Source organism: Aulonocara stuartgranti, assembly GCF_965226115.1.
Source record: "Aulonocara stuartgranti genome assembly, chromosome: 12".
NCBI lineage: Eukaryota > Metazoa > Chordata > Actinopteri > Cichliformes > Cichlidae > Aulonocara > Aulonocara stuartgranti.
The window spans coordinates 15,625,570-15,646,345 of NC_138948.1; the positions used below are offsets into that span (position 1 = coordinate 15,625,570).

The following is a 20,776-nucleotide window of genomic DNA, read 5'->3' on the forward strand; positions in this document are numbered from 1 at the left end:
ACGAAAGGCATATTTATATATTTATCTGAAAGCAACAAAAATGGAATGTATATTTATTGGCATGATTTAATGAATGCTAAATGTAGATTGTACATAAAAACTGACAGTGTCTTTCAGTCGATATGTATGCTGATATTTTTTTAACACACTATTTTATACAAGAGAATGCATTTACATTTTAAATGCAATTTAAAATACAAATTTAGCGAAACAAGCCAATTTTCTAACAGTTTTTTCAACCCTCCCCCCAAGTGCATTATCATAAACTGAGTAACGAAATATACATTCTGTATTCTGATTAGTCATAACATTTCCCCCTCGTGTTGCCAAAACAACTCTAACATGTGGACATAGAAACTGTGGGGGCTTCCTGTGAAAGCTGGCAGATCATTTGGATTCTGTGGATTTTGGGCTGAGACTCCCATCTGTGCTTGACAGAGTTAGGATTGGAGTTGTGTTTCCTGCTAGGGAGTGTTGCTGCCTGAGTTTCCCCACCATTACATTATTATACCAGTGCAGTCAAATATGACATCAAAAAATTTGTTTTAGTACTGTTTTATTAATTTTCCAGCAAGAACAGAAACTCCAAAAGAGATACTATCAATATAGAGAGAATTAAAAATGTCACAGATTCTCCCAAATGAAAAGCTGAGGCCTCCCTGAAGCATGGATACAACATAAATAGGTGCCCACAGAAACATGACTCTTATCACAAAGTGACACATGATGAAAACAACAACCGTTGAGCTTTTTGAAGAGCCATGCAGAAGGAAAAGGACACGTTACATTCAGCAAGCTGGAAGTATTGAGGTGTACCGAGGCACATTTTCTACATTGCTTTAAACACTTAAAATAATTAACTTCGGCTCAGTACCGACATGTGTTACAGATACTTTTCAGTGACGTTATTGCTGGCTTTGCTCTACCTGCAGCTCAGAAGAAATTTGCTAATGCAAAATATGATCCTTTGTGTTTGACTTAAAGCAAAATTCCTTTTGATTAGGTGGACCGCAGTTTACTGGCAAAAAATAGGGTGAACTCCTGTATTTCTGTATGTGCTAGTGACACTACCTGTGCTTCACTGTGATGTTTAAAAGAACCAACTCGGCTTTGCTGTCTCGTAGGTTGTACTTATGGCAAATCTCATGTATGGCTCAATTCTTTGGAAGTCATACTAAGTTGTGCAAGTGAAAATGTGCCTACAGCATCTGTATGTAGGCTACACCATGCATTACAGGTGCAGACAGCATGAGAGTCAACTGTTTTAGAACAACTTACATCTGCACAGTTAACAGCTAAGACTCGAGACAACTTCGACCTGTGTGTGGCTTGTATGGATTTTAAGGAAGGATTCAACTTATTATTTGATAATACGAAAGGAATAAAACATTCTTATTCTGTTGTGTTGCTGGCAGTATGTTTCACGTACACTATATGGACAAAAGTGACAGGCCACACCCTTTAATCTTTGAATTCAGGTGTTTTCAGTCCTGTGGTATATAAAATCAAGCATTTATACAGTCTACCTGTACAAACATATGTGAAGGAAGTAATAGGATGCTAAACACACAGTTACACAGTAAGAATGCCACTGTTGCAATGCCAGTTTGTATTTATGTGTGTCTGTGGATGGATTTTGTCACTTTTTCAAATGTATTTTATCTTCCATTATCAACTTTAAGGGTTATTTTTTGCACTGCTGACTCAATAACTGCAGTGATCAAAACCTCCTCTGGCATTCACATCAGGACAAAAACTGTGCACGGGGAGCTTCGTGGAATTGGTTTCCATCCCAGCTCCTGTAGGGGTAATATTTAGGTGCCCCAGTACTTCTATCCATATAGTGTATTTCAGCATTACAACTCAACTCGTACATTCTTTGATCAGTTAACAGCAGAATATCACATTTCAAACAGTGACATTTGAGATGGAGGGATTGAGGCCACAGAATAAAAGGAATGTTAAATTAACTGGGTTACGTTTGGCACTAGCGTTGAAGAGTTTTGTAAAGCCAGTTTTAGCTCCACAGTTCAAGAGAATGTGAGAAGCTCTTGACTAACAGACTATGAGGCACAAGCCAGCAGCCTTCACCTACTGCTTAATGTTCACCTGCCATTTACCTGGGTCTATTTTTTAAATTCTTTTTATTTGAGTTTCATGTATTAATCTGGCTGCTGCAAACCACTAAAAAGTTTTGAGTACAAATAATTTCCTGCAAAGGTTGTAAAGTATCCATATACTTCAAAATATAGTATACCGTTGTTTGCATGAAAGCTTTCTGTGTGGCTGTCTTGGAACGAGAGGATAGTATATGTTCAGTGTAAAACAGACCTTGCTTGGTGCATCAAGCAAACAAGAAACCATAGCTGTCTGATAGTCAAAAATTACTACCACAGGGCATTCCACATTCAACAAGAACACAATTCACTCCAAATAACATGAACATGGGTTGTAGCAATGAACAAAGAGCACAAGAAAAATACAAACACAAAAATACTAGTCATTGAGAAATATAGTATGTAATTAAATCTGACTGTATTTTTTACAAGTTGACAGGCCGTTTGGAGCAGTGACAAAATGAAGTTGCTGTTAGAGTGTTAAACTCCTTATGGGTCATCGTGTAGCATAATATGATGGATTATTTTTCCAATAAATACATTCAGAGACACACCGGAAAAACACCTTCTGTGTCACTATTATTAGCTGGTGAAACTCACCGCTGGAAGACCACTTGAATTTTTGTTCTGAAAAGGATTACAAACAGTAAGAAGTAGAGAATAAGTACAGAATCTTGTAAGAAAAACAAATTGAAAGCAAGCCTAAAACAGGCTTAAGCTATTAGTTATTAATAGCGTAGGGAGGTGATACCAGCAGCTGACTGTTCCTTCTTTTGTCATTTGCAAATGTTTGTGGCACAAAATGAAATTGTTGTCTGATCGATCAGAGCAAACCTCAGTTAATAAGGAATGTCAGCTGATTGCTTTAAAATATGCTCATGTAAATCAAATCTTTGCTGCTTGCATTGGCAAATGTGGTCCACATTTCTGACCTCTAACTGCCTGAGAACATCTCACGACGAAGCTGGAAGATTGCTTGCTTAAGTCAGGGGGTTGTTTTATCACAGCATATAGTGCGTTGTTGCAATAGTACCAAAAAAGACAAAAGCTGCTAACACTATGGTCTAATGTTTAAGCAGCATATTAAACCACGGGCACTGCTCACAATGTAAAGCACTATGAGCATTTGGGAGTGCTACCCGGTATGATGCTGTGGTGTACCTGCAGTTGAAATTCAACATCAAGAGTTGGGAGTCTGTGGTGATGGAGTCCTGTGCTCTGGGAAGCCGGGTACTTTTCGGTTAATGTTTGGCTGTTTGCTTTCTTCCATCCATCCTCCTTCTTTCGCTTTCTTCCCGCTTGCTTTCTCCTTTCTCTGCCTGCACAGTTTCAGTGCTCGGGATATAAACACATCTAGGTCAAACAGACGCTCTTTTTGTTTGACAGGAAGAGACTCCAGGGAGTCAGCGTTTACTGGCTGAGAAAGGGAAGAAGTGGAAGAAAGCGGCTGAGATTCTGTGGGCTGGAAAAATTGTGTGGTGGTGGTGGGGGAAGACACCGTTTGATATGAATGAGGAGGATGTAGGGAGGTGGGAGATGAAGGAAGAAGTAATGGGAGGGCATAAGAGGAAGACATGATAGGGCGAAATGGGCTTAGTCTGCCTTCATCGTACTCTGATGGTTGCCGCACAACCTCCGTGTAGTGGAAGACTGGAGTTGGGAGGTCAGTAGGGGACAGAGGGAGAGGTGGCGAGGAAGTGTAGCAGGAAGGTGACTGCTGCTCCAAAGAAGGACTGGGACTGGGTGAGTGCAGACGAGACTGGGTGCTCTCAACCCAGCGAGAGATTTCCTGGAACAAATCCCCTGTCTCCTTGTCTTCCTCTTCCTTCGCTGCCTCCTCCTCCTTCATCTCTCCCAGATCCTCCATGCTGCCACCAATAGGCTCAGGAGGCACAAGGAGGCTGTTAATGTTACGCTTCCAGTGTGACAGATCAAGGATGAGCTTAGGCTCTGAGTAGTGTTGAGGTTTTCCCTCTCGCCAGGCAATTTTATCCAGATACGAAGGAGAGCCCACTTTGTAATCACAGGAGCGGCCACAGTCAACCTCCCCGTATCCCAAACCGCAGGCACGTTCCAGAGAGGAGTGAGAGTTTTCCAGGAAGCGCTCCGCCGAGCTGCTGTGGGAATATTTGCGTGGATCAACCTATATGAGACAGTTGGTGAGGGAAAAGTAATTAATTTCAATAAGCAATTAATTCTAGTTGTGTTGACTCATATCCCATGTGTTCAATGAAACTTAAGCTCATGACAGAATAAATACTACAGAGAAAGGACAAAAGCATAGTCAAGTGTGACACAGTCAAAAGTTGCCAGAATAAGTTATCAGCAGGTCTGAAATATACTCAGAAGCCTGGCCATGTAGGGTTTTATATGTAATTAATAACATTTTAAATGAATTCTGAATCTCTGTGGAAGCCAGTGAGAGGAAGCAAGAAGAGGGGGGAATTATAGGAACTGAGACAATATGGTCATCTCACTGTGACAAGAGCCAACAGGGTTACAAGAACTGCTGACACTTGCAGTATCCCTGCTTTAAAATGTAGAAAAATTATTGACCAACATCCAACATCTTCACTTATGTCTTTGCATAACAAAGACATTACAGTACTAGTAGTGCCAGTACAGCAGTCTCCTAGTATCTAGAAAAGGGAGGAAGCATATCCAACCTGAGCCTCCTCTACAAGTGAGCTGGAACTGGCCCGGGGGTCTCTCTGCACCTCCTCTTCCTCTGTAGTGTCTCCCAGGTCAGAGGTAATGTGACAAGGGGGCACGCAGCGACACCTCCCACCTGATTGTTGCCAGCACATAACTGTTGATAAACTGTTTTCGTACCTGCAGAAAGGCAGAAATTACAAGTCAGGAGTAAATAATTTGTGCTCAAACACATACATTTAAGTTGTAATCTGAAAATACACGAATGAACAGCTGAGATTGGTAGTTGATTTGATGAGAAAATGATCAACAGATCATTTTTAGTAGTATTTTTATTATTAAAACATACTAAGAATGACTAGGAAAACATGATCCAATTTTCCCCACTGGTGATTAAAAAAAATCCACACACCTGTCCCACTGGATGCTGGAGGCCTGACTATTGCTGTTGCTGAGGCTCTGCTCAGTGATGAGGCTGTCCTCCAGCTCATCCTCAATGCGGAAGGGATGCGATGAAGTGGGCTCGTCCTCTGGACAAGAGTACTGCTGAAGGAAGGGGTGAGACAACGCCGCTTCAGCTGTCAGGCGATCCATGGGGTTAAAGGTCAAGATACGCTCAAGGAAGTCCACAGCTGGGAGGGGAAAAGAAGGTGTGGGAGTAAAGCCTAAATTATATGTGTTAGACCTCCAAACATCTTCACACGACTCCAGCATCACTTCATCTGTCACAGGTCAGAAGAGCTGTGGTTTTCTATATCTTTTTTTCTCCCTTCTAGCACTTCCATTATTTGTTCCCTTCATACTTTAAAGTCCTTGACCTTCCTCTTCTCCCCATCACTCAGTCCCCATCACTCACCCTGAGGATCCACTTCAGGCAGAAGTTCAGAAAAGGGTTTCTTCACCTTCCATTCATGACTGACATATGAAGGCATCACCTAGAAATGCATGGTTAAAATATTACTTATGTTTCATTATTTTATTTATTTATTTTGTTTACATTTAAGGCATTCCACGCTGAAAAAAGACACATTTAACCTTGTACAAAATTAAGCCTTTCAGAACATCAGACGTTAATAACTTGATTAATAAAAATGATAATATCTCACTATTCAAAGAAAATTTGGGGAAAAAGTAAAAGCAATAAAATGGTCGGGTGAATGAAACATATATTTTGTTCATCATGCGTCTTATTGCGTCTTGTTAGATTTATTAAATTCAAAATGCAAGTTCACAGAGGTGAAGTGACATAGTCTTTAGTCTACATTCATAACAAAAACAGGGGGGAGTGCATGATTATTTCAGATATTATAATATGTGCAGTTCTTGACATAATCAATATTTTTTTTTTCTTTTTTTTAAATTGCTCTCCAAAGCTGGGAAAATGAATGTCAGGCTTAATAATCAGTCAGACATTATAATGCTAATATGACTTGCAGTAGCCTCTGATGTTTGACCTGTAGCAGATCCTGCCTGTCCTCCTCTCTCAGCACCGGCACTGTGTTGAGAATCAGCTGCATCTGCTCCAGCTCATGAGCTCCTGGGAGCAAGACACAACCAATCAGAAGCAAGTTCAGAAGAGACAGAGGATCAGTTACATAAGCTGGGGGGAAACGTCAACTTTAAGAGTCAAGCATGAATATCTGGGAGATGGAAGATGTCAATTTAAAGACACAGTAAGTTAACAACTAGGTGGAAATTACTACTAAAGCATTCAAATTTCACACCACACCCTGTGGAATCAGTAAACTTGAAACTTTGGGCACACTGTTCTTTTGGCCACTCTCACATTAAGGAATAAACATCCTGCAACCCATCTACACTGGCAGACATCTACTCTAACTACCCTAGCTTGTTGCTGTGCCTGCATCAACTGGGAGGAATCAGTTGTCGTAACTCAGTTATAGTTCACAAAGAGCATTTTACCTCTGACAGCTGGAGGGAAAATTCATATTTTGAAGTCACTGAATGCGGAGTAATCAGAAGTGTAGCATGCTTCTGTGGCATGCAAGTCTTCTTCTAACACAGAGCAGCAAAGCAGCATTTTCAGCTCATCTGACACATGGTGAAGTTCCCTTTAAATGTTTCATAAAGCCAATGGACACCAGCAGGTGGAGCTATATCAACAGAGTCGTAGCTGCAAGAAATATGCAAGCAGTGGTAGTTTGTTTGGAAGGGAGAATGCGGTCTCCTCTCTGGTAAACAAATATATGCTGTTTCCACTCTAGTCTGCGGGTTAAGTAAAAGCCAAGGAAAACACCTCTAACATCTGATGTATGAAATTTAAAAAAATGCAGGAACACTAAGGAACAAAGAACACCTATATGTTTATGATGCCAGCCCTGTGGTGTAGAGGGCTGATGGAGGTCAAACCAGCCTGTGAGGAAGAACTACATCTACTCTGGAGAGTGAGAATTTCTCTATCATCATTGTCATTCTAGTCAGGCAAAGAAGTAGTGTGCAGAAAGAGAGCAAAGTGTCTTTGGTGGAGGACACTGTCAAAGGAAAAAAAACCAAACTCTCTTTGCTCTAACTGGATGGCGTCACTAGTGTGATGCAATTATTATAATTATGTTCAGTTCAGTTCAATGACAACAACAGTTGTCTCAAGGTGCTTTATATTTTAGAGTAAATGCAAAAACAAAAACAAAAAAAAACCCCAAACAACAATCAGATGAGCAAGCACTTTGGTGACAGTGGGAAGGAAAAACTCCCTTTTAAGAGGAAGAAACCTCCGGCAAAGCCAGGCTCAGGGAGGGGCAGTTATCTGCGGTTTGGGGTGATATATTAGTAATAAGGTTGAAAATGACAGTACTTAAACGGTGAACGCATTAAAAACAGTAGACATACCTGCAAATAGCATGCGTCCAGTGAGCATCTCAACCAGTATGCAGCCCGCAGCCCACATGTCTATGGCCTTGGTATAATTGTTGGGTGACAGCAGCAGACGTGGGGAGCAATACCATTTAGTTACCAAACCTTCCGACAGATAGCCCTGGATAAGGAAAGCAGAGGGATAAAATTGTTGAAAGTGAGAAATACAGAAAATGAAAGCTCTGAGAATCTTAAGTTATTTTCATATACGACGGGCATGCATCAGATTGGACTGTTAGCAGGCTGCATGTACTTGAATACGTATAAAGTTTGCTGGTAGTTGTTTGTCTTTAAAATGGATTGCCCTGAATTTCCACCGAAGCAACAACATAAGTCCTCATTAGTGCTGCTCTGACAGGATTCAGAGGACTCTATCTAATTCTCTAAAAAATCCTCTGTGAATAATGATGTTATGCACAGAGATACGCCAGTCACCACAGAGATAAGTCCGCATATTCCCTGATGTAGAGATAATGAGATGTTTCTGCCTGTTGCTATCATTAACACTTTCCCCACCTCTTGTATATCACCCCACCTCTCACTCTCCAGCCTTGTAAAATCTCAAAATACCTTCACTTACTACATCATATTTCTATTCCCCTCGTAGTTCTCCTGAGCCAAATTTCACTGCCCCAGGCTCTTAAACTTCTTCACAGCCCAGCTTGAAAAGAGAGCAGACTGCACGAGAAAATGCGGTTATATTTCCCCTCACACATTTTTAGATTTCTTGGCAGGAAAAGGCAGATGTAGTCTTCACTGCTTTTCCACTCAGCTGCTGTGAATTGTTTTATAATGACTGACATCACTCACATAAACTTTTCATTGTGCTGGGACGCTATTCTGTTGCCCATCTCTCAGGCTAATTTGAATTTGATGACTAACTGGCAAAGATCAGAAATAGATAGAAAATGAACCCCACAATGGCTCATGGCATACATGTCTAATATGCCTCTTAGCACTATTCTCTTATCCTTTCTGCCTCTCTAGCCCTCATTTTTTTTTATCCTCGTTGCTCTTCTTTCCTTCTATCCTCCGCTCTCCTAAAGTAATTTTCTATTCTCCTTTTCACCAGTCTCCTATCTTCTTATCTATTTTTTGGGGGGAAAGAGTTACTCTATTTAAGCCAATAAAATACAGACAGCTTGAATTTTTTTCCTCATTCAGATAAGCTATCACACTTGAAACTCTTCATGTCAGTAAATCATCTGGGGGTACTATGCCAAAAAAGGGCTGGCCTGCTTTCTCACGCTTTTGATGCGTCCCAAAGCTGCTTCATATTTTCGACAGCTTGAAAATAAGTGCCTTCTCGATAGGAAAAAGAAAAAGGGTAATTTTTCTTGATCAGCAGGTTATGAGTATGACTCAGAGTCTTCTTCACTGTGGGCCACCCACACCAAGATTCCCACTTAGACATCGCTGTGCGCGGTGTGCCTGGCCGAAGTAGGTTTTCTTTGCATGTCAAAACGACTGTACAACTCTTTTTTAAAAAGTTAGACTACTCCTACGTGCATTGAATGTAACTGCTAAGTCACTGCCTGTTCTCTTCTTTGTGGCAGGAGACAGTGCAAAAAATGATGCTGACTACTCAGTGACCTTATCTTCTATCTGTCTGGCCCGCTGTTGCCTTTTCATATCTGAGCTCTTGTTTACGCTCCCTGGTGAGAGTTTGATAGATGTTTCAAAAGTACCAAAGTACATTTCTTTCAGGGCCAACCCAAGCCTGGACACAGTTTTTAAGGGAAAAGCAAATTTAGGCCTCAGTTTTATAAAGCAATGCATAGATGTGGTCACATATGTCATTTGTAGCTGTGTTTGCTTTGTTTCCAAAACTATCCCCACTTCTGTTTTAGTGTTTTTGCTACTCTTTAAGATTACGGGGTGATTTCCCCCATCTTTGCTTCGTCTTTGTCCCCATTGACCTTCTTCCTCCTGCTTTTTCCTCCCACTTTTTTTTATCATTCGTTCATCCCAACCTCCCACCTCAGTATTTCTCTGCGTCATCATTAGCTGCGCCTGTTCCCCTTCCCTTCCTCTTTTCTTCACACTTATTCTCTTTCTTCTAGCCTTTAGTGCATCTCAACAAGCTTCCTTTACCTCCTTTCTCATCTGTTTCTTCCCTCCTTCTCTTCTCTCCAGGTACTTTTAAACACTCTGTCCTTATCCAACTGTCTTCCCCCTTCCTCTGCTCTGACCTTCATCCAGGTAATGAATAATTTCTGGGCAGATCCAGCACTGCCTCAGCAGGTGGCATTCACACATACACATTCACAGAAGCACCAAGATCTTACCGGTGTAGACTGTAAATAACATCACAAATAATGTTGTTTTCCCCCTCTGTTTTCTGCCTCTCTCCTCTCAGCCCTTCTGTCATCTCTCTCTGCCTGAGTAAATGTTTGCTCTGTGTAGTCAGAAACACACTTCCAGACAGCTCTTCAAACAACCTAATTTCAATGCCTGGACTGAGATACAGTACAAGTATTAAAAGGTATGGCTAATGCAGAGAAGAAGTCTGTCTGATCATTGAGTAGGAAGAATTACACATCACAACTTTCTTTCAAAAAAAAACATGATATAAAATCTTCATAAGTTCTTCTGTGATACTAAAGCATTAACCAGTCTTATTTAAAGTTAACAGCATTTGTGAATTTCCATCACAGCTGAGGTTAATGCGGCCTACGCCCATTAACAGAAAATGCCTGAAAAGGCACTTTTGGTTTGCATTATTGAATAAGAGCAACAGAGAGAGAATGCTATTGTATTCACTGAAAGCATCTGCTTTGGTATCAAAACTGCATCACAAATAGCCCAAATAGCATCAGACGTTATCCATCCATAATAATTTGAGAAATCCTTTGCAGCATTATCTAACTTATGAATGAGATTATTCTTCTTTTCTTGAATATTTTGCAAAAATCTTTAGACGTTTTTAATTTGTGTGAGCTGTCATCTGAAGATTGGTCCATGTTGTTGTCAAAACCATTTAAAGCATATTTATAGAGCTTAAGTGCAACACAGATGCAGCACTTTGTGAACATACTGGATTCTGCCTAGATAAACATTCATGGGGGTAATAACCAACCACCTTGAAGATGAAGGATGTGATGTGGGTAGAATACAGAAGACATCCCCTTGTTGCAGTACAAGGAAGAGTATTAAGTGCTTGGTCATGTAGCCAAACAGAGGGACAGAATGTCCACTGGTTCCTAAGACTATTTTGCTACTATAATAAAGCCTATTTTTTTTTGGCATTGACAGTCTGCATGCCATTGTTCTGTTTTTATCTTTTTCCTTTTTCTTTTGTATTGCTGTATTTTACTTCATTTTCAATTATAGGATTCTTTTTCTACAACAAATACTAATCTTTTGCTTTATAAGGTAGAATTTAAAACCTTGAAAACAACATCCAAAGAGTATTAGCTTTGATTCGTATTAGCAGTCAGTTATTCTCAGCAAATCAATGGTCTGATACAATAATATCAGTCATGATACGCAGGACAAGAAACAGTCGTGTGAAAAAGAAGAGACACCATGTTTCAGTGCTGAGGACAATAAACATAATTTAGAATATTGTCTGTAGTCTATATTATTAAAATACAAACCCAGATGTTAAACAACAAAACATATTACACCATGTCATTATTTATTAAAAACTAAAGCAAGCCAAATATAGAAGCAGTGTGTGAAAAACTAATTACACCCCATCATTCGGTGGTTTGAGGAAGCACCTTTGGCAGCAATAACTTGAAGTAAGCATTTTCTGTCTGACTTTATGAGTTTTTCACATTGTTGTGGAGGATTCCACTCAAATTTGAAATATTGCTTCAGTTTATTGAGGTTTGTGGGCATTTGCACAGTTCTCTTAAAGTCACACTACAGCATTTCAGTCAGGTTGGGGCCTGGACTTTGACTGGGCCATTTGATTCTTGTCATTGTGACTCATTCTAATGTAGACTTGGTGGTTTGTCTGAGATCATAGCCTTGCTGCATGACCCAGTTTCAGCCAGGCTTTACATGACGAACAGATGACCTCGCATTTAACTCTAGAAAACTTTGGCAAACAGAGGATGTCACGGCTGACTCGATAACTGTAAGGTGCCCACTTCCTGTGGCTGCAGAACAAGCCCAAATCATCATCCCTCCACCACCATGCTTGACAGTTGGTATGAAGTGTATGCGCTGATATGCTGTGTTTGGTTTTCTCCAAGAATCTGCTGTATATTATAGCCACGCATTTCCACCTTCGTCTCATCTGTCCAAAGGAAATTTTCCAGTAGTCTTGTAATGTGGTGAGATGCAGCTTTTCAAATCTAAGCCATGCTGCCCTGGTTTTGTTTTTTTTTTAGAGAGAGAAGAGACTTTCTCTTGTCTCCTAGCAACCCTTCCAAACAAGCCATACTTGTTCAGCTTTTTTCTAATTGTATTTCCATGAACTTTAACATTTAACATGCTAACTGAACTCTATAGAGTCTGAGATATAGCTGGTGGATTTCTTTTGCTTTTTTTTTGCAGGGTCTCTGAGCAATACACAGTTTGACCTTGGGGGGAATCTTCTGTGACGTGCATTCCTGGGAAGACTGGCAACAGACTTGAATGTTTTCCACTTGTGAATAATCTTTCTCGCTGTAAAATCACAAGCTTCAAATTGTTTAGAAATGGATTTCTAACAGCAGCAACAGTTACTTGTCTGAGATCATTGCTGATGTCTTTGCATTGTGTTAACAGGCAGTCGAATACTGCAGACCAGCAAAATGACAAAACCTCTGCTTTATAAATGTGCTCAGTTAATCGGGTTGATTTGATTAGCAGCACCTGTCTGTTACTTACTCTCTTAATTCCTATGGAAGTTGGTGGGTGTTGGAAGAGAAAGGTTGAATATGTGTTTTTCCACACACTGCTTCTGCATTTAGGCTTAATATTTGTTAAATAAATAATGAGATGTGACATGTAATATGTCTGAGGTTCCATTTATCTAATTGCAAGACCTGATAAGGACAAAAAAAATTAAAATTGTATCTTGATAATAAAAAAATCTTAGAACCAAAAGCGAGTGTACTTCACATTCACATGACTGTGTGAGTGGTGTTGGAAAACACTTTTTCAGTACTGAAATAGTGTTTTGGAGAAATGTGTTTGAAAAACTGTAGCCTCTGACTTTTTCTCGCCCTTGTCTGACGTCTCCGCTTTGAGCTTTTCTCCACGTTCTTTCTTTTTCTCCCTGCCTCTGCTTTCATACTTTTTTACAAAGCTTTTTAGCTCTTTCGCTCAGCCTTCCCCGGTTTAAAATTTCTCACTCTTGCTTCTCATCTGTTCTTTCTCTCCCTTCTCTTCTTCCCTTCCACCCCCCCTCTCCGAATGCACCCCTGTGTCTGCACCCAGCTGATCCCCAGTCCCGTGCTCTGAGCTGACAAAGATCGCCTTTCACAAGAGCTCCTCTTCACAAGCACAAACCCAAACCCCCCCACACACAAACATATAAGCTTGCACACACATTCAGTCCCGCTAGTGTTACAGTGTGGCTTTGGGCTCTTTGCACACAATAAAGCTGAACAATAGAGCAGTAAATCTTCACACTAATCTTTCAGAAGTCTTTATATGCCATTGCCAGACTATCCACAGAGTTTAATTAGTGAAAAACTTGATATCAGCTCTGGGAAGAAGACATAAATAGCTGGGTTCGGGGTGAAGGGGAAGCTTCTTGTGAAAAACGCAGGTTGGCAATATCAAACAGGGAGATGTGTAATCAGAGAATATATGAAACAAACATTAGCCTGCACTGCAATGCGTAAGGAGAGATACATCAGTTACACACTTCTCAAAATTGGAGATTATGAAATTCTGGCTGCTTGGTCCACAGGTGCACTTTACATACGCAGGATCAGACTATTGATAAGCATCCAGTTGTAAAATAAAATGGAAACCTGATAGATTCCTCATTGCAAATTGAAATATAGAAAGAATTTTCTTTGAAAGGATTCTTTTACAGCACTACACTATTTATTGTGTGTGATCAGCTGCCTGATAACCACATAGGGTTTGAGGAATTGGTGTCTCTTCCCTAATAACAACTCTACCATAATGAGATGGAGCAGAGATAATGTTTGATATTACAATGTGCTGCCTAGATGTAGCCATCAGCAGTTGAATGGCATACGGTGCTTCAGAGAAATGAGAAGAGAGGAAAAGAAATCCCCTGCAAGTTGGCTGAAATGTTTGGTATGATTAGTTTTTGTAGAACAAGCTGCACAAAGTATTTCATTTTTTATTTTTTTTATTTTGATTTCAAAATCAATGTGGCCAACAGAGCCCTTCGTGGTTGATCAGGGATTTAAAGATTTATATAAAAAAATGAAAAGGCATTAATTAGCTTCCAGTCAAAATAGATCTTGGCACTCTGGCTTTATTTACATGCCCTACAAAAACATTAAGTGAGAATAATTGGGATACATCTGGGAATGTTTGTGCACATATCACAATCTCTTCTTTGGTCATCACACCAGTATTTTCTTATAGACATGCACTTAAATAAAGACTACAAAAACTACAGTACTGTGCAAAAAGCTTGAGCACTTCTTATTTCATCATCCATCCATCGAGTTCTGGGTCACAGGAGGGCTGGAGCATATCCCAGCTGTCATAAGGCAAGAGGACATGATCAATCAAATTTGAAAATTTTGTTTCTAATCGTTGTCAATGATGTATGGAGGAGGTCCGGATAGAGGTACAACAATACGTCAAAACTGATGGAATTATGAACGCAGAAAGTACAGTCGGACTTTGATCCACCATTCAATACCATCTTGAAAGCATCTGCTTGGCAGCAGCTTCATTTTTCAGTGTGACAGTGATTCCAAACACAATGCCAGTCCAGTAAAAACATGCCCTGATAGAACTACACACTGAAACACTATCATAGATTGGCCTCCCCAGAGCCTGGATCTCAACATTATTGGATCAGTGTGTGATCATCTTGACAGAGGACGGAACAAAAGGCAGCTAACATCCAAAGAAGAACTTAAGGAAGCCTGGAGACTACCTGAAGAAATGACAATAAAATTTGCCTTGGAGAGTTCAGGCTGTGTTGGAGGATGAAGCTGGTAACACTAAATATTGACATTCAAACTTCTTAGAATTGTACAAACTCGTGTTTTAATAAATCGATGCACCAATCTCCAGTTTTCCTTGCAAAATAGAAAGAAATGAGGGTTGGCTCAAGACTTTTGCACAGTACTGCTGTAATATGACTCATCCATTTACCAATTTGAAAAGACACTGTAGGCCATTTGGAAAACTTTTTTGAGCGAGCTATCCATGCAATGAGCTGCCACCTTGTCAGCATGAGTCTCCCTGCAGATCATGCACTTCTGTGTGTGTTTGTGTGCCTGTGTGTGCGTGGGTCCTTCAGTGGTCCTTGTGCGTCTTCACGCTTACCTTATGAGAATAATGAGGGTCGACTATTCTGGCCAGCCCGAAGTCTCCGATCTTGAGCAGCAGTTGGTCCGTGTTGATAAATGTGTTGGCTGGCTTCAGGTCTCTGTGCAGGACGTTGGCAGAGTGGATAAACTTCAGTCCCCTCAGCAGCTGGTAGAACAGCAGAGTAGCATGACCTGCTCAAGGGCAAAAATCAAATCAGCACATCACGATGTACCCCAATGTCCATATGCAATGTATAAGCACATATTTTCTTCTTTAAAAAACATCTATTATCATGTCTGGATATAGGTAATAGTAAAAAATAAATACGTATCCCTCTGGCCTGTATTTCTGTTTATCCATCTTGACTGTTTTGATGTGAGATTTCTGCCTTGCCAAATTGTTATAAAAAAAACCCTGCTTTGTTTATAACTTTGTGGTGATTTGCTGGGCAAGTTTTCTGTATTCTTCCTTTTATTTACCTGTATGTAGCGGCCCTTGCTCCAGCAGTCGAGCCAGATCAGTCTCCATGCACTCCTGGACAATGTAGAGGGCGCTGAGCTGGGTTGGATCTCGGGGCAAGGGCCGTCCATATGGAGCTAAAACCTCGTGGACTCTCACCACATTTTCATGGTGCAGCCGTCGGGTGATCTTTACCTCCCGCAGGGCATGTTTCACCGTCACGGCGTCTCGCATCACCAGCTTTTTAATTGCTACACACTTTCCAGTCCGCTGGTCCACAGCAGACAGGACCAAGCCTGTGACACCTGTACCGAGAGGTCGAGGGTCAACAAAGTGACCACCGAGGTCGAAGCCATGGAGAAAGTGCGGTGTGTCCTGTGTGGCCATCGCTGCTCACTCTGGAGGTAACAGGGATGTATGATTCGAGGTACCAGACGGTAGATTTAATCTCTTGATTAGCAATGATTGTTTCACTCTTTTATGCACACGTTACATCTTGCTGGTGAGTGGAGACCTGAATTTTATTTACTTAGCTGCTGCATTTAGATACATGTAGATAGATGTTTCCTTGTAGACAAAAGCACAATGCAGGACTATTCCTACGGAAAATGGTGACAATTCAAGAGACCAACCAAAACTTTAAAAGGGATTATTAAGAAATGCTTGTGCTGAATTTCAGAGCTATTCTTAGTATTGCAAGAAAAGAAATGATCTCCATGGGATCTAAAGAATAAGATTTTGTGCGTCATTTGACCTCTTCATTTAGTCCAGTGTGGAGCAATTCAAGTTGCACTTCACCATCTGTTGCCTGTGTGTCCCAAACTAAGGACAAAGAAGATGAACTCTGATGCCTTTGAGAAAAGGTGCAACTGAGCAAAACCTCAAACTCAGTACAGCTAAAAATATGCAAAACTGTAATGTTCGGCTTTAGTCAGTGATCACACAGGGACACTTTTAACATGCTGGTAAAGCCTCTACAGTGGATGTTTAAAAATAACTTATTTTTTTCCTCCAGCATCTTCCTCTTGACTCTTGATGGTGATGATGTCTGTCTCTCCCTCACAGATTTTTTATTTTAGAGCTGAAGTCTGCTGCAGGGGTGTACTTCTAATCTCTGCCTGTATCTTCATGCACAGATAGTCAGAATATCAGGGAGCCTTATTAATACTACTCAGGGCATGGGGTATCCATAGAAACAACCCTCCGTGTGGCTGATTCTTGACTTGATGTATCATGGGACAGCAGCAGCAGCAGCAGGCGGATGGTCGGCTCTGCACTCTTCTCTGTTTATGCACGCTCCGCTGTTTGTTACAAGTCATCAAGCAGCCTTTGATGGTGAGGCAAGGAAAAAAAAAGGGAGGAGCAGTCATGTGTTTTATATTCAATAAGACTCTGTTGGCTCCTCCTCTTCTTCCATGATACCAGTGAGTGCCTCTCTCAGGCACGCGAGTTCATTCAAAGGGAGCTCCACACCTGGGTGCCAGCCAAATCCTAGAACTGTGGTATCCGCTCAGTATGCATATGTGTACATGTGCTTGGGTGTAATCCCTCAGAAATCTGCTTCCTGTTGCCTTTTCCTGAATGTAGGGATTTCAGCAGCATCAGCATCAAGGCCAGTATAGGAAGACACCACCATTAGCTGCGTCGCTCAGCACATCTGCTGCTCCTGCTGCTGGGGAGGGAAAGAGGAAATGGGGTGAGAGCTTGGAGACGAGGAAGATAACAAGGAAAGTTAGACGGCAGCAGAGCCCGGGTGTTAACGTTGTCTGTTGCGGCAGAGTTACCATTACATAACACCAAATGGCAGTGTAACCTAATCTATGCAAGCAACTTTGAGTGCATAGAGAGAGGATGATCAATTTTATGGTGCTTTAATATGCGCTATATGAAACTGTTATCACATCAAAGCAAAAAGTCTATTTGACAGGGTGGACTAGATTGACATGATTGCAGTTTCTTGTTCATCCTTTCAGTTTTTGATCTGCTTTAGACAATTTTAGTTCCAATTTCTAACCCAGGAAGGTCACATAGAGGTAGCAAACAAAAGAATTGACTTTGTCCTTCTCTTCAGCCCCAGAGGTGAAGTCATCAATCCATAAAACAAATCTCTGTGCTACCGGAAGCCTCGAGGCACGGTTGAGAATGAACTCATCCCTCTTTTAGCTCTTTCTTACTTGAATTGGAGAGCATACACCCTGTAACTGAACTGGACTGCAGGTACTTTTATCCCCCCCCCCCCCCATTTCCACAGCCTTTAAAATACTTAAACACTCATGTTAAGCTCAGTCAGAGGCTGCAAGAGTGTAAGGTGAGAACAGAGAGACTAGAGAGGCAGCACTGACAGTGGGTCTGGGTGGGAGGTGCAGCACTGGGGTAACTTTATAAATAATGCATAACCACTAACGACATGTTGGTGCTCTCTCTCTCTCTCACACACACACACAAACTGAGCATTTATTCTCTATATTTCTTCGGGTTATGCAACAGTGCTATATATTATGAATAACAATGCAGTGGCTTTATCCAGTCCAAAAAATGTTTATGTCAAAAACAATTGATTTAAATTCAGAGTGCATGCTTTTTAAAATAATATAATGTAGTTATTCATTCATATTTAAGAGGAGGGAAATAAAAGTCAACTCTTGGCATGAGCCAATATGATGTTACTAAATTTGTAGGTGATAGCAGATATGAGCAAATAAGGGCACATCTGTCATACTCCTGGCTTTGTGCTGATGATTTTCTGTCCCAGAGGAACCTCTGTAGCTTTGTTTTCTACTCTTTCTTTTCCATCTTCCTCTCTCTCTCTCTCTCTCTCTCTCTCTCTCTCTGTCGCGCTCTCTTTTATACTCGGTTTACTTCCCAATAAGCGTAAAGGCAGTTTTAGCCCACTTTACATCATGGGAAACACTACATGTTCTTCCTCTGCGCATGCTGGCTTGATGCAGCTGCCTTTGTGTGTCTACACACACTCTAGAAACGCCCCTCTGACAGAACAAAAACAATGTAATGGAAGTGCATGTAATAAAACATAAAGCCCAGTTTATAAGGGGAAAAGTATTCCAAACATTAACAACCCTATGTCAGACACATATCTCAGATATCTTATCAGAGCATCTGTTCTGTGGCAAACGACAAGAGGAAGAAGAAAGAAATACACGCAAAGATAACACCAGGAACCATCCAGCACTCACCGGGGCATTACACAGCCGCAGCCTGCCGTCCAGAAACAAAGATCCGGGGAAACGATGCGAGCTCCGTGCAAGCAAAGAAAGTGAAACACGACCGCAGCTCTGCCTCTATGGTGTGTCGGGGAGATTCAGTTGATAGAGAGGGGAACAGTCGGTGCGGGTCGGCACCGGGGCTGGGGGGAGATGAGATAAGCCGGAGGCTGCTACAGAGCCGGTTATTGTGAGCGACTGTCCGCTCTCTGTCAGCGCTTCAGAGCGATGATCTGAGTGAGGGGGCGGAGAGGAAGCGATCACCCCGATTCAGGTGCATCCAGCAGACCCGAGTGGCCTCGTAGGCTCTCTCACACACTGCACCACACACGATTAAGTACTAATCTCTCTCCCTCTCCCTCTCCCTCCTCACTTTCACATCTCTCCCTCATATCTCCGTGACTCCCGGCAGCATCTCCCAGACCTTAGTTTCCACGAGTGTCACAGTTACTGGTCTCCAAACCCGCTGAAGGATAAACAAAGAGAAAATTATAATTCAGACCCCATCTTTCTCATCCCTTCGCCCCTCCATCTCACTCCAGTTTCGTTATTATAGCTTGATGATTACCACGGCCATCTATCATCCTGACAGGCACAACATCTGTGGGTCTGAGATCCCCCAAGACAGGAAGCCAGAGAGGAGCCTTTGTTGACTGTGGGTTCTGCAGAACATCTACCTGGTGAGGAGCTGGTGAGGAGAGTGAAAATGAAAAACACACGGCTTTTGTGAGCATGGCATTGGTTAGTGTTTAAAAGAGGAACAGAAGAAAATGGCTGCTGATGAACTAAAGTGTGCCAGTTTTATTATATAAATTATGATGAAATTAGTCTATTTCACAAGCCATTTGAGCCATGCTGTTGTTGCTAAAAAACTGAGGGGAAAAACAGTGATGTTAAAGGTAAATCTACAGCTATAGTTGGATAAACGCAGTGTGATTGGTTCCTCATTCTCAAGCCATATTAAGATATGATTTCTTGCTTTCCTAAACCCTTTTCTGACAACTCCAGAAAACTGCGTGAGCTCAAAGTGTGTGGGTTGTTGACCTTTATGAAGACTAACAGAGCGGAAAAAACAGGAAAAAGCAAAGTTTCTCCAGCATCTCAATAATCTGTTGACTTACAAACCTCAGCAGCCGCTGGAAGGTCACGGTGAGCGTAATAATTATGCAGGGTTGCTTCAGCTGAGGGATTAATAAAGAGGAGAGAGGCTCCACAGAGAACAGATCCATGAGTCACCTAATGTAATGAACTGTGTGTGATGCTGTTATGATGTTGTGGGTTTGTCAAGGAGAAGACACAGTTACAGATACACTTCTGCATTTTGTGTTCCATTTCTGCCTCATTAGTGTACAGATATCTAAGCTAATGGGGATTCATGGCGTGAGAGCACAGATGAAGATGTCTTTCTCACCTCTAATCTGAAACATCGTGGCATAAAACAGTTTGGGAAACAAGACTTTATTAGGTCTTCAGACTGGAAAAAGTATCTTACAATGTTTGGCTGAATTATGTTTCGGGGATGAATCATTTGCTAAACACAAGCCAGTAAGTGGGTCTGTGGTTTCTTTGTAATTACAGAAGGAGGTTTGAAACCAGAGAGCCGCTGCTATCGCTAAGATGAAAAGTGACAAGAAATATTTCCAACAACAGGATTTCTGTCTCTCGCTCTCCTTTTTTTTAATGTATCTAAAGGGAATCTTGGTATAGTCTATCAAATTTGCATCTTACAGAAGCATATCTGCTCTTTGTCCTGCAAAAATAGAACAGGTTTACAAATGGAAAGTAGAAAACTGTCAAATGCTTTGGTTGCAGTTGCACCCAAAGAGACTTCCTCTAAGGATGGTTTTATTCAGTAGCAGGAAAATAATCAAAATGCATGGTGACAACCATCCTGACCGATATCCCAGCTAACCTATCCCAGCTACCATAGGGCAAGAGGTAAGTTACATCCTGGACAGGTCAGCAGTCTGACACAGAGGAACAGGCAACCATTTGCACTCACATTCACAGTTATGGGCAATTTAGAGTCATCATATAACCCAA

General features: G+C 41.3%; 1 protein-coding gene across 3 annotated transcripts; it reads right to left on the minus strand.

Moving 5' to 3' along the window:
- Nucleotides 1–539: 539 nt before the first annotated feature.
- On the minus strand, nucleotides 540–19,515 carry mapk4 (mitogen-activated protein kinase 4). Of its 3 annotated transcripts, XM_082553787.1 has the most exons (10): nucleotides 19,302–19,410; nucleotides 18,707–19,199; nucleotides 15,533–17,181; nucleotides 15,069–15,244; nucleotides 7,617–7,761; nucleotides 6,224–6,306; nucleotides 5,626–5,704; nucleotides 5,182–5,401; nucleotides 4,784–4,949; nucleotides 540–4,260 (listed from the first exon to the last, which is right to left on the minus strand). In XM_082553787.1, the coding sequence occupies exons 3-10, from the start codon at nucleotides 15,897–15,899 to the stop codon at nucleotides 3,298–3,300; spliced, it is 2,199 nt and encodes a 732-aa protein (XP_082409913.1). In that variant the 5' UTR covers nucleotides 15,900–17,181; nucleotides 18,707–19,199; nucleotides 19,302–19,410; the 3' UTR covers nucleotides 540–3,297. The 3 variants fall into 3 exon arrangements, with proteins under 3 accessions (XP_082409913.1, XP_082409911.1, XP_082409912.1); XM_082553785.1 differs by having other exon boundaries at nucleotides 18,707–19,515; XM_082553786.1 differs by having other exon boundaries at nucleotides 15,533–17,184; nucleotides 18,707–19,415.
- Nucleotides 19,516–20,776: the final 1,261 nt, after the last annotated feature.